This window comes from Nanorana parkeri, unplaced genomic scaffold, assembly GCF_000935625.1.
Source record: "Nanorana parkeri isolate BGI_ZX_2015 unplaced genomic scaffold, ASM93562v1 scaffold256, whole genome shotgun sequence".
In the NCBI taxonomy this organism is placed as follows: domain Eukaryota; kingdom Metazoa; phylum Chordata; class Amphibia; order Anura; family Dicroglossidae; genus Nanorana; species Nanorana parkeri.
This window is the reverse complement of record NW_017306524.1, coordinates 737029-751185: the sequence shown is the minus strand read 5'-3', so window position 1 is coordinate 751185 and position 14157 is coordinate 737029. Positions and strand designations below refer to the sequence as shown.

Here is a 14157-nt window from a genome sequence, read left to right as displayed (position 1 = left end):
GTCCTTGCCTGCTGAAGCAAGAAATACTCATCTAAGTGTCCCTTCCGGGCATTGACAGCAGCACCAAAATTTTGCAGGTGTATCCAGGAAGTTCAATCCACCCACACAGAAGTCCTATATTGTTAAAGCCTGAAAGCTGACAAAGCCAGTTTGGTTCAGCGTGGATGGGTGGAACTGGTAATAAGGCCAGGCTACATACCTGTGCTGAGTTTTCTTATTGCACTTAGGCATTGCAGCTAGGTCACCTTCTTTATCCAACTTCTGATTTGTCAGATGGAGGTTAGGTGGTAAAGTGTTCATTTTAGGGGCTAGGTTAAGTTTTGAGGCTTTCACAAAGGGATGGCTAAGTGTCAGGTTTATTTAGGGTTAGCATAAGGTTAGTAAATAAGGCATATAGGGTCATTTTGTTCTCAGTGCAGAACACACTATCAGCACCAGTGTTCTATGATGTAATTATTCTGAATTACTATTGCACTGTCTGTGATCATAAAAAGATGTGGCCCATTATTAAATCAGCAGAAAAAAATAATTGAACAGCTGCTGTTTTGATCAAAGTCATGTAAATAAAATGCCTATAATTCAAAGCCTATGACTGATCGCTGTTGCAAGCAATATGAATCCAGCTTTGAAAGGTCAGGACATTTTCCTGGCAAATTAAAGGCCATTACAAAAATAAAGAAAATACAAAGTTACAAACATTTCAGTAACACTATGCTAGCAAATGCCTTTGTAAAACACAATGTACTCCAGACATTTCACTTTATTTCCTGGGCAATCTTATAGGATTGCATTCACCTCAAATACCAGTTAAGTTTGCAACTCATACAAGGTAATGGTTTTATGATGATAAAAGAAATATGACTTTAACATCTTACGTTAGCACAAACACGTCACTTTATTAGGTGATAAGGGCTCATTTAGATCACTGTGTGGCCAATTGGATGAATATTTGTGGATCGTTACCAAGCCCACCAAAGTCTATTTAGGCTGTAATGATTTCTGGCATGAAATTCTATTGTAGGGTAATGGTGATAAATGTGCATGCTGGTTGCATTAACAAGTAAATTGATTTTTATACTTCATTTACTCGTGTAAAAATCTACAATGGATAGATAAGTTAGCATGCAACTTCATGGTACCATTTCTATTATCCTACCACATGCTCTGATGGGTACTGAACACACAAATCTCTCAAATGTGGCCACACGCGTTTTAAAACCGCCAAAAAACCTCATATCCTTTAATTCTGAAACCTTATCCTTTCTTGTATAGCAATTCTTGTCCTAAATATCTAATATAACCAGTACATTCATTAAAACTTGCACCGTAAACTATAGTGCAAATTCAAGTTATCTATTTAGAATGAACCCAGCAATAACTGCAACCTCGAATTGGTCAGACCCAGTCTACCATTCAGAGGCTGTTCTGTGCACTCTCCAGTGTCCCTTCTAAAAAGGACAAAATTGTTCAGTAGTTGAACAGTTGTAGGATAATAGAGACATGCACATGTTACAAAACACTGAAGTTATGTAAACCCACTGGTATACGCCCTATGTTAAAATGCTTACAGGACACTTCACAATAACAGGACATTAAAAAGTGGGAAATTTAAAACACACCCTTCTTTACTCAAATCACAACTCAAGTTGTACGCATCTCCATCCATAAATGTTCGCTCTAAAATAAGGATAATTGGAAAGTATGTATCTGCATTGTTCTGTTGCCTCATGTAAATCTTGGCCACTTATGTTAAAGAATACAGACCGTTACTTTGAAACATGCACATTGACAAAGTAAAGTCTTCATTGCTCACCATACAGTTCATGCTTCACTATAGAATTACTGATAGGTTTTCTTTGGTGATAAGAGCATGTTTGATTTAGAGCAGGGGTGCCCACAATTTTTTGTGTTAAGATCTACTTTTGAAATGACGAGCTACATGAGATCTACCAACGAAAAAAAACCCTTGCTCTCTCTCCTGGCTGTCTATCCTTCCAGGCTGTCTCTCCTCACGCTCTCTCCCCGCTCTCTCCCCTGGCTGTCTCCCCTCGCTCTCCTGTCTGTCTCTCCCCGCTCTCTCTCCTGGCTCACCTTGATGTATTTTGCAAACAGTGAAGTGCAACAGGCTGTGTAAACTAATATTCTTTGATGTAATACATAGCACTTCAACCACCAGTATCCACCAGAAAGGTTTCAGGGAGCTTGGCTCTGCAGACTCAGGCTAATAGGTAATCATGTGTGCACAGCTAAATAAATATACCAAAATGGAATAAAGGGGCCACCATTCACACCCTTCGTGATCTACCTACATCAGCTTTGAGAGCTACTGGTAGATCACGATCTACCTAATGGGCACCCCTGATTTAGAGAGTACCAAATGCACACAAAATCAGCTATGGTAAAGTGCTTCAACTGGTAACCTATACTTTGATTATCCAGATATAACAATTATGAAACCACGATGGGATCTTTAAAGGATATACAATGCAAACCTATTGAGAGGCAACTCATGGGAGATTTTGCCTTGCATCTGGTTGCTCTAGCTGCAAGCTTTATTTGACCCTAAGCATGTATAGTGCATGGTGGAAGACTGAAGAAACTCTTTGGAGTGAATTCTCCAAATATTCCAAAGGAGGATCAGGGGACATTACTGTGGTAGAATCTAATTGTTTACTATCTTAACAGCTATACTTTTCTAGGCTCCACATCTTATAAATCATTATTTAGTAGTTAATTTGTATGTGTCCATTAAAAAAAAAAAAAAACGAACAATCTAAGAAAAAATTAAAACAGAACAAGTGGAGTTTGAGTCAACTACTGTTCTGTGTAAAGCAAAAGCAAAATGTAAAATAGATGTTGGAAAATACAGTAACTATAAGTATAAGCCTCGTTTTAAAAACTCTGCTGGAACTGCATGAGCCATTAAAAATTAAACAAGTAAAAAAAATGAAAACATTCTCATTTGGGACAGACAATGCAAGGTATGACTTTAAAAGGAATTTCCTAATGGTAGTAAAAAGAAGAATTAGCTTACCACATTACTGCATGTTCTGTACCGTATGTTCCGACCTTCACAGCTTCTGTAGGAAACAATAAAATCAGCATATGTAAACAGCGATTAGGAAAACTCTGCAAACCGAATAAGAAATCTGATAACCCACTGGTGATTTCACAGCAATGAAAGGATGTTTAAAAAGTGACAGGTTAGTACAAGTTATTTATTATTATTCTTTACAATAACTTAAATATATATTTAAGTATGCATTCATTGGGGTTGATTTACTAAAGGTAATTAGGCTGTTTACTCCGCGAACGAATTTTTACTTGGCAAGGGAAATTTCTCTTAGCTTAGTGAATAAGTGGAAGCTCTGCTGACCTCGATCATCCAATCATGTGCAAGCCAAGAGAGCATTCCCTTGCAAAGTGAACAGCCTATTCGCCTTTAGTAAATCAACTCTATTGACAGCAGAATGAGTGTAGGGGAGAGAAGTACATAAGTAATTGCTTACAATCCAACTCCTGTGGAAATCTGAAGTATGTACCTTTATTCTGATATTAAAGTATTGACTTTTTTATAAATTTGAGACTCCACCCCTCATCCATTACCTCCCCATTTTCCCATTCTGTGCTATAGCTTCTTATGTCTAGTTCAGGACTGTATTTTCACCCTGTCCTTTTCAGTCACAAAAATCAAACAATTTATCTTAATTTTACTTGTATAAAACGTTCTCATAATTCCTTGCAGCTAAATTAGGCATGAGTTTGAGAATGCCTCTGGTTGCAGTCACTCTATGATGTGTCCTGTGTCTGCCTTGGATGTTGGGCATTGGAAAGGGTCCATAGTAATGGAGGTTGTGGGAATCTTACTGTTGGGTTTTACCTCTTCCTTTAGCCCAGAAGTGTGGATCCCCTTCTCCTACCCTCAGGACCACTGTGGAAGAGGTCAAGTTATTTGGAAGGGCACCCCCAAAGCACAAGTACAGTAGGTGCCATCAGACTTACACTGCAGTGCACCACAACACACATGCGTTGCATTGTGGTGTACTGCATTCAAAAGGTACAGATCTAGTTTTTTCCCATTGTCATGCATTGGTAGCCCATTTTTGTCTTTGAAATGGCTGCCTTAATGCAGCAAACATTAACTTGTATGTAGCAGAGCACTGCAATCGAATGGCATAGTGTGAAGGGGGAATTGATATTTTGGTCTCCGGTGCTAGAAATCTGAAGTGTGGAAAATAAGGACTTTGGAGGAGTCTTCCCAAAATGTCCTGCAGTATGTGCTTTCCCTGTGTACTAACATCCAGCTATCCTTAAACATACCAGCAATTATCTCCCAGCACAGAAAGTCTCCCATTGCTAATACATTATTGGCAGCTCTGTTCAGGAAATCATATGACATCTAGGAGCACCAAATAAATTATGAGTGATGGAAGACTTCCTGTGATGGAAACCAATTTCTTGTATCTGCAAAGATTGCTGCGGATTGGAAAAGATTAGCAGCATGGTCACTAAACGCCAGTCACGCTGGTGGTAGTGCAGAGCCTTTGGGATTTGTCAAAATGGTACCAATACCTGTGCATAGGCAGTAGCAGCAGGAAGATAATAGCACTGTGCCTCTACAACTACGCATCAGCGATAGCATCGACTTTTCACTGTAGACCGGCACCATCCATAACAGCCATACATAGCAGGGAGCACTTCCAGAGATACAGTAAACATGATCACCGTATAGCAGTATGGGAGTCACCATAATGATTCATGCATAGTGGTAATGTGAAAATGATCAAACCTCCACATCTGTGTCTAGACTTGCAAAAATTAATTCTGTACTTTGGTGCTTTCATTATTATTCTGGAAGATCACATTACCAATTTTTTGTAGAAAAGACATAGACAAAAACCACTAGATAATAGGTGGAATATGGGCACAAAAAACATCATATGGCAGGACGAATATGGGCATAAAAATAACAACATAGCAGGTGGGAAATTGGTAAAAATAGCATTAGAAACTATTTGGGGGGGAGACATTAAACACTCAATGACAGGTGTACAAACCATTAGATACTAATATATGATAGTATAATTAGCAGGCCAACATGAAATGCACCAAAATGTCTTGTATTATGGCCATGTACAGTCAAATGCGGTATAAATATACATTAATTGTGGGCTCAGTTTTCACTACAATTGTGAATAAATCAACAGATTTGGTTGGTATCACATTAGACTCTACTCCAAAATCAAGCCTGAATTTAGCTAAATGTATTAGCTATAATCTTAAACCCAACAAAAATAGGACTGTTACCCTTAAATCTGGTTTGCTTCCACAATAGAAATTTCTGCTTTACATGTTTCTTTTCGAGGTGGACTCTATTTTAGATTTTGCATTTCTACAAAGTGTATGCAGTTACTGGCTGAATTATTTTATTTTAATGTGTAATATGCTTTAATTTTGTAGATTCTAAAACTTTGTTTACAGTGTAATACAGCATACACACTCATTGCTTTAACATGAGCTATAGCAGTCAGCCTGTAGATTGACAAATACTTTTTTCTATATCAGTTAGCATTTTTATTTCTCTAAAAACGGAGCACTATTGCTAAACACTATTTGATCTTCTAAGAACGCCATTTTGTGAGCATTTTAAGTTGAATTTTGGGCACAGAAAAATTAAGAGCTATGCATAGAGGATGACCTGGCTTACTCTGAATGAAATGTCCCACTGGAGGTGAATTTTGCTGTATGGCAAGAAAATGGGATATTTCATCCCTCATAATTGTATAACCATACATTTGGGGAAGACTTTACCTAAAAAAAAAACCCACTCTGTGACAACGCCAGCAAGCCTAGATAAGCTTGCAAAAGAAAAGGTTGTGGCCAACATATGTGGTACAGAAGGGTACAAAGGTTGGTGTTTAACAGCTTAAAGTTTTTTTGTATCAGTACTGTCAAATCTATATACTAACTGTTGGTGGTTTTCTTAAAAATGGAATGTAAAATGATGTAGTGGAACATTTTAGGTGAAAAGTTGTTTAGTCTGTGTTGCTGCTCAAGAAAAATGAATAACATGCAAGTCACATCATAGTCTGTATTAAACAATACTGACAGACATATTTGAATTATACCTCTGAATTATCTGTCAAGAGCCTATTTTGAAACTGCTACAGGTTTAAGGTTCTTCATGCAGGTTACAGTCTAGACTATGCAATAAGAAGCAGTTATCCAGTTCCTGTTGAGTCTCATTACCAAAAGGTCTTAAATGGAAAATACAGTTACACTAAGTGAGACTAACCCGCTGGAAATGCTTCCAAAGCCTGTCTTTAAAAAAGGCTGCTCGCTGTGCTGATTACAAGAAAATACACATCAAGGTTTGTCTTCTCTCAATGTGGACCTATCATTCACGCTTCACACGAAAGCCACCGATCAGCTTTACCAAATCACAATTTTCGGAGTAAAAAACGTACTGTCTGCTTGAATTAAAATCTGCTGTTACTTAGCACAGCCTAGTCAGCATTGATCACATGGACCACGGCTACCAATTATTACTGCGGAGAGTCTATTGTTTTCAATCAGTGTTGAGATAAGAGACAAGACCAAATAGGCTGCATGCATGTACACAGCTAATTACCAACTGTACAGGAAAACAAGTGTTTAATTAATTAACACAAATTGATAAGATTGTTTACATAAAGTGGTTCTCTTTCACTGGCATCACATCTAAAAAAATAAGCATAGTGACACAGGGACACCTATAAAGTTAGACTTTAGCTAGAATGTTCATCTTTTTACAATATATGTATATATATTGTGTCACATTTCATATATCCCGGATTGCCGGTGGTGTAGTACTATGGTTGTGAGTCACAGCCATTCGCACTTTAGCGTGTTCTGGCATGTTCTAACTTGCACTTGCCTGGGTCTCAGATCAGTCGACTTACAGAGTAGTAGAAAAAATATGTGCGTTGCACTGTTGGCGGAAAATGATTGACAGGAATCTGGAGCAGCGGATTAACATCAAATTTTGTGTGAAAAATGGCTCTGTTACAACAGGCTTATGGTGAATATACCATGAAGAAATCAAGTGTTTTTGAATGGCATAGGCAGTTTAAGAAGGGGCGGGAAGATGTCCATGAGAATGCAAGAAGTGGGCAACCAAAAACGCAACCAACATTATTACTCGGAAATTCTGAAAAGGTTACGGGAATCTGTTCGGAGGAAAAGAGCAGAACTCTGGCCTGTCAAGTGGATTCTCCTCCACAACAATGCTCCTGGCACTTGATGCGTTAAGTGTTCATGATTTTCTGGCCCAGAAATCCATTCCAAAACTTGACCAGCTACCATCTGATTTCCCTGACTTAGCACCCTGTGACTTTTTGCTGTTTCATCAATGAAAAAATGCCTTAAAAGTACACAGATTTGATGAAATTCCAGACATCCTGCGGGGCGCAACAAAGGTACTGTGCAGCGTTCCGGAAAATGAATTCCAGGAATGTTTGCGGCAGTGGCACAGTCACCTAGAAAAGTATGTCGCTTCACAAGGGGACTACTTTGAAGGTGACAACAACCGGTAGTGTATAGGTAAGCAAATTTTTTTTTTTTACAATCAATTCCAGGAAATAAATTGTCACACCTCGTATACTGTATATATCCATAGCGTCCCGACAATATAGTACGATAACTAATTATGATGTCTTGATGTTAAAGGTTACTACCTACAAGGCTGTTAAATTCTCCTTTCTAAATATGAGTTTATCCTAATTAAATAAGGTCACACTTCAAGTATAATATCATGTGGCACACCAGGGATTTATCAGATTTGACTGCAGAGCTAGGAAAAGCAGGTTGTCTGTAGCTGAGGTGTGATATTCAATGGGTTGGGCTCAAGGAGTGATTTATATCAGTACTTTAGAAAATAATATGTATGCCTAAAAGAGCAGAGTAGGCAATTTAAGCTGGTGACCGTTTAAAGCATACCTGACCTGGCCTAAAACTTTTCTTAGGTAGCCCCTATGCTGATATGCAAGCACCTTGCATGTAAGTAGATGTAATAGTCTGCAATCGATCCCTGTGTTCCACTGGAGCCCATGGGATCCAAGGCTCAGGTTATACATAGGGACTTGGTCTCTGCCTAAAATCTAAAGACTATCACATCTGGCTGTCAACATTGCATACTAGCTGGAAGACTGCAGAGTTGAGAAAAGCAGGATGTCTATATCTGAGGTACAGAGGACAGGGGAAAAAGAGATTTGGCCTTTGAAAACATATAGCATACCAGTGCTCCTGTTCTAAACATAGCATGACATGCTGGTTTGCCTTACACCCACTATTCATAAAACTTCAAATGTGCATAGTATGCTCTACTGTTCTGGAAGCTACTTCATTAATATATTTCTATATTTTTTGCACCGATCATCCTGCATTTGAGCTCAATGTGGAAGTCTGCTTAAAACAAGCTGGAGTTAAGCTTTAAAATTTAGTGTATATTGGTTGCACAGAAAGTACAAGTAAAATGGAGAAGGGAAGAATAGAAATCATGTAATCTTTACTGGGATTGCCTTTCATTTTTGTTTGTAGTTTACAAGAAGACCAGTGTAAACTGAACTGGAAGACAACAGTGCTATATATGTCGTATATAGCCTTCCAGGAAAAGGTGCCGTATTTTATACAATGACCCCAAGCCACCTGTTGTTCAGAACTGCTGCTAGTAAAAAGGTAGAATTCCTGTATATTCCTGTTAATGAGGAAAGGACTTATAACTCACTACAGGAAGCAATGTGAGTGCAGATTTTAAAATTGGCACTTACACAATTGAAACATAGCTTGTATAAATCACCTTGGTTCAGTGACATGTGTTTTCCTTCCAAAACTCACAGAAAACAAAAGTGTATTTATCCCAACATATTTTGAAAAATGTATACTTGTCTCCAGGTTCGAGAGACATGCCAAAAACAACATAAAGTAACCTCTACAAACAATATAATATCTTAACTCCTATCCTAACACTGTCACATGGAAATTCCATTTGAAACAAGTTGAAGGCTTAACTATGGAATTTCAATACTATTACATTCATAATGAATATGATATACGTAAACAAACGTTTATCTTGTATAGAGTATAGAGCTTCTATTGCTTCCTCTCTTATGTTACAGCTCTCTAGCCATCCCTGGATAGCATGTGGAAATCCAACTTTTGAAGGTAAAATAATTTTTTAAGGAGTCTGTCTGCATACAATCGCATCATTCCTCCTAACCTGAATTACTGAAACTGTTTTCTTTGGCTCTATTGGTGTTGATAATAAATAGTAAATCAACATAAAGATAATTGGGTAGGAAGCTGTTCCTTTTGTGTTTATATGAAAATTAAATCCCCAAATGCTTATTTCAATTGCATATTGGACCTCAGTATTAGTATGTGTTAGTTATTGGCTGTACTTGTGATGCCTTTTGATATTAATTATGGTGTTACTCCCAAAATATGTGGAGTTTGCTTTACTTGATAAAGATCTGTGGCAACACCACATTAATATATTCTTGGAGAGAAGACTCTTTTTTGATCAAAGAGTCAAGAACCTTAAAATGGATAAATAACAGACCACTTCTTTACATTTGTGGAATCGTTTAGGGGCTCCTTTTGAGAAGATCATATCTAAAAACTGAGGGTATCCAGATATTTGTGAAAACATTTTGGGCATATAGGGCAAAAGAACCCAAAGAAATTGCAATTGCCTGAAGCAGACTGACAATGTTGGAATGATTGATCATACAGGTTATAAAATCTATCCTGATTGCTATAGTTCCCTTATAATAAGCCAACAGAGCTGGTCTCCTGTCCCACCTCTCCCTTCTACAATGATATACAATTATAAAGTTATCAGATATTACCTTACAAGTTTATGCAAAAAGATTTCCCTTAGGGCAATTGGTTCAAAGATAACCCTTACAAGTCTATGGGTATACCAATTACAATAGACCCATTTGCTAATATTGGTAAATATCCGACGCCTGATAATATTCTGTTAACTTAAAACGACACTAACGCATTAAGTAAGTTTAATTATGTTTATGGCAATCCATTTACTGTAAGCTATTATTTTTTTTATTCTTTATTCATGAAAAGACAGGTGAATAGTAACATACACTGGTACATATGTAAGTAGATGGAGAGACCCTCCGCACTCCTCACAGCAGTCCCGGCCAGATATGAAAAAAGTGGTTATCGCAGTGATGAGATACCACGGATGGTGCCGTGCAAACACAGGAAAGTCAGGAAATCACCAGCACTCAGTAGTAAAGATAAATATGTCCCTTTTATTGGACAGAAAGCGTCACAGACATCCAAATAAACCGACGTTTCGGGACCGCGCAGGGTCCTTTCCTCAAGGCAGAAAGATGTGACCGTTACACTTGTACATGACATTGTAACATCGGCATAACTCAACCCATAAATTACCATAGGCAGCATAACCGTAGTGACAGAGATATTTAGCATACTACCATATGCCCTACAAAAGCAACCTTGTTGAGAAAGCCATTTCCATGTAACCCAACTAGTGGTAGAAAGAATCTCTATGCCACCTCTCTTATTTTACCTATTTATGCAAAAAAACAAACAAACAAAGGTGGACCGCAAAAAAAGTAGGTCCCAAGGGTAGGCGGTCAGAAAAGAAGAAGAGAATATGGAGGGGGGTTAGTACTGCACCATTTAGGTAAAGGGAAAGTGGATGAGGGAAAGAAAGTAGAGAGCTGTAAAGTGGATGAGGGAAAGAAAGTAGAGAGTTGTAGACAGTTTAAGAAGGGGAGAGGGTAGAGAAAGCGAGAGAAGGGAAAGAAAAGAAAAGACAAGAGAAGAAAAAAAATATATTATTATTGAGAGCACAAATATAGAGGGGAGAAAACGGTTTTGTCCAGGAGAGAGGGCCGCCAAAATAATCAGGAATTGGAAGATATGTGAACCTAGGGCCAATGCTATTATTTTTTAATGAAAATGGATAGACAACTGTATATTGAAGGTAGCATTTTACACAGTTAATCCTGTGGTTTGTCATGTAGTAAGACAGTGGAGTTGAATGTGGTGAAACTTCACAAATAGGCTGTTCACATCTAATCATGTGCAAGAAAAGGGAAGTTTCACCACATCTACTAAGCTAATGGAAAATCCTCCTGTAAAGTGAACAGCCTATTTGCCTTTAGTAAATAAACCCTATAGTGTGCATCTGTAATTTCCACTTCTCACTTAATGCAAATTTCCTTAGTCGGGAGAGTTTTTTTTTTCCTTTTTTCTTTTACAGCAGCAGAGCCGCCGGACAATAGGAAACTATTGGGCGGAGCTGGCTGTCACTGCTAGCTCCGCACAATCATTTTCTATTAACTTTTTTTCTACTTTTTAACTATTTTTCTGCTCTGCTCAGTCCCTCTGAGGGACCGAGCAGAACAGCCGAGCCGAATGTGTGAAATGTGTGAAACAGTGTTCGGCTCACTTCACTTCAGATCGGTCATTCACTCGGCTGCCCTCGGCAGCTTCGTGAATAGACCCCAATATTCCTCAGGGGCCCTTTTCAGGTTAAGAAGGAAGCCTAAACCACAGGCACAACTCTCACCTGTCACTTATATTACATCATAGTAGCAAGTGTCAGGTTCCCAGGGTTAAATACAAAGGCGGGAAGAGGATAGATAGTGCTTTAGGAAAATGTAGAGGTGGTCGGAACCTGAGAAAAATGGAATGGACCAGTTTCCTTAAATGTTTTTTTTTTTATAGGCTAAAAAGTGGCTATAAGTATTTCCTCAGATAAACTTCAAGTAATTTAATATAACATGATAAATTATAAGCAGAGAAAAAGAAAGTGGAAAAAGCAACTTGAAAATATTTCTGTTGGATGTGAAATACTGTTATCGGACAAGCTGACAAAAGAAAAATAGCGAGAAGAGAACAAAATAGCAAGACATTTTCAAAGCTGGCCATCTGTCATGTGAATACGAAGATTGTACATATAGGCTGACCCATTTGCAGTGAACTTGTTACTATTAAAACAAGCCTGCAGTTTCTGTTCTTAATAATGCACAAACAGCTGCAGAAGAATTATCCCTCAGATAACTGCTAATATTTGTTTCAGACCTTTTGCTGTTACCTTGGCCAGAAAGAATCCTCCCCCGCACACAAAAATCTTTTTAAGTATTTTAAGACATGGTTTGGCAAGGCAACCTTCGTTTTTTTACTCTTTTCAACCACACACGCCCTGAGCTTCACCCTGTCCTAAAGTTAATGTAGGATTTCCTATAGGAAACAAAGATATTCATGGATGCTGACCTTTTGTGCTCACACACTAAAACATCTGTATACAGGGATTTCCCATTCGGTTAAATCCTTGTCTTTATTAGCAGTCTTGTGCCATTTTTGCCTTTCAGGGAACAGCAACATTTTTTTTTCTTTGTGAGCTCCAAACATTGAGTAACCTCTCAGCATTGTAGCCCCCCTCATCCCTACAGTAAAAGTTACAGTTCCTGCTTCCATCCATAAAAATCTGAAAACCCAAGCAGTGCAGGTTTCCCTTCTAAGCTTTGTATGCTTGCTAAATCATTTTGTGCAAACAGTGCATTGCTGTAGAGCGATCCAATATTATAGCTATTGCAGACTATTTGATTCCCAAGCCATAAAATGCATTCAATATAAAGAGGCTAAAAAGAGACACCATTATGACATCAGCTACCATACAAGTCATGTCTCGATTGTTAGAAATGATCAAATAAAAAATTTAGACTTGCAGGTTTCATATGTCTGCTTGCTTTATGGCTTTCTCTTTTATATGTCCAATTCATTAAATCAAACATTTGTTTCTGGAATGTTACATTTTAACTGGTGGTTTATGATATTCCTGTAGACTAACAGCTTTAGGCCAAAAACAGTTAACACAATAATAAGATCGAGCCAAAAATGTTGTATTTAACCACACATTACAAATAAAACAGAAATGTACAGTTTGCAATCAATCAATATTTGAATCCTAGAGATAAGTGAGAATTCAACTTTAGCAATGTTCCATGAAATGTACTGCATCCTTAAAAGGCTTTAAAAATTAACAGAAAAAGTCACAGTGGGTTTTGTTGATATACAGTGTATTGATTACAACGAGGAGGTCATTATTTTTTTTCTCTGTCTCCTGCTTTCAATTATATCATACCAGCAAGGTGTATCCACATGAATTTCCTGTCCTTGGGTGACAATGCTTATTCAACTACAACACTTGTCATCCTTTACTTTGCACTCCTTTCCTGCACACTCCCAAACTGGACTAAGAGAAGCCTTGCCAATGCTCAGTGTGCTGGCCCATTCTGCAGTAATCATTACAGTAAAACTGCTGCAGTATCCACAAGAAAATCACATGAAGAGCCTACAGGATCTGCACAGTGCAGAGAAAGAGAACACAGTAAAAAAAATACAATCTTACATTACTTACTTAACAGGATTAAGTACACTTAAAGTGACACTAAACTCAGGAGTTAAATCTTAAAAATGCATTCCAGTACCTTAACTATTAACAATACTGTATCTTATTTGTGTATCACTCGCTGTAGATCCTCAAATCATCTCGGAATTGGTGCTGACACTGTCCTTCCTTCTGGAGGGTGGCTACTAGTGTTCCCGTGGTCCCAACTGCTCCAAACTCATTCCCCTGATGGACTACAATCTCAATACAAATTAGTAAACTAAACATGAGATTCATCACGGGAGTTTGGAGCGCTGGCTACTTTATAACACACACAGGGACCATGGGGACCATGGGGAACAAAAGTAGCCACTCTCCAGAAGTAAGGACAGTGTCAGCATGAATTCAGAGATGATTTAAGGATCTTCAGCTGAGTGATACACAAATAAGGTCCAGTATTGTTAGTGGGAAAGGTATTTAAATGCATTTTTAAGGTTTAAGTTCTAAATTTAGAGTCACTTGAAGTAATAGGTTTAACCCCTTCGTGACGGGAGACGTACAGTGTACGTCTTGTCACTTTGTGCCTATATGACTGGCCACGTACACTGTACGTGACGAGTTATATCAGGCTTTGTAATGCCGGTATTTGCTGATTCTCAGCATTTAACAGTCATTCATTAATGTCTCAGTATTGAGGCATTAATTAATGAAATAATTAAGCTTTTTGTAAA

General features: G+C 38.0%; 1 protein-coding gene across 1 annotated transcript in view; it reads right to left on the bottom strand.

Annotated features, from left to right (window-relative positions):
- ADAMTSL1 (ADAMTS like 1) overlaps positions 1-14157 on the bottom strand; it is a gene marked incomplete at its 5' end in the record, with an annotated part of 230910 nt that overhangs the window by 204413 nt on the left and 12340 nt on the right. The window contains one exon of the mRNA XM_018556868.1: positions 3035-3080. Within this exon, the coding sequence (XP_018412370.1) occupies positions 3035-3080 (46 nt within the window). The remainder of the gene's footprint in view (positions 1-3034; positions 3081-14157) is intronic.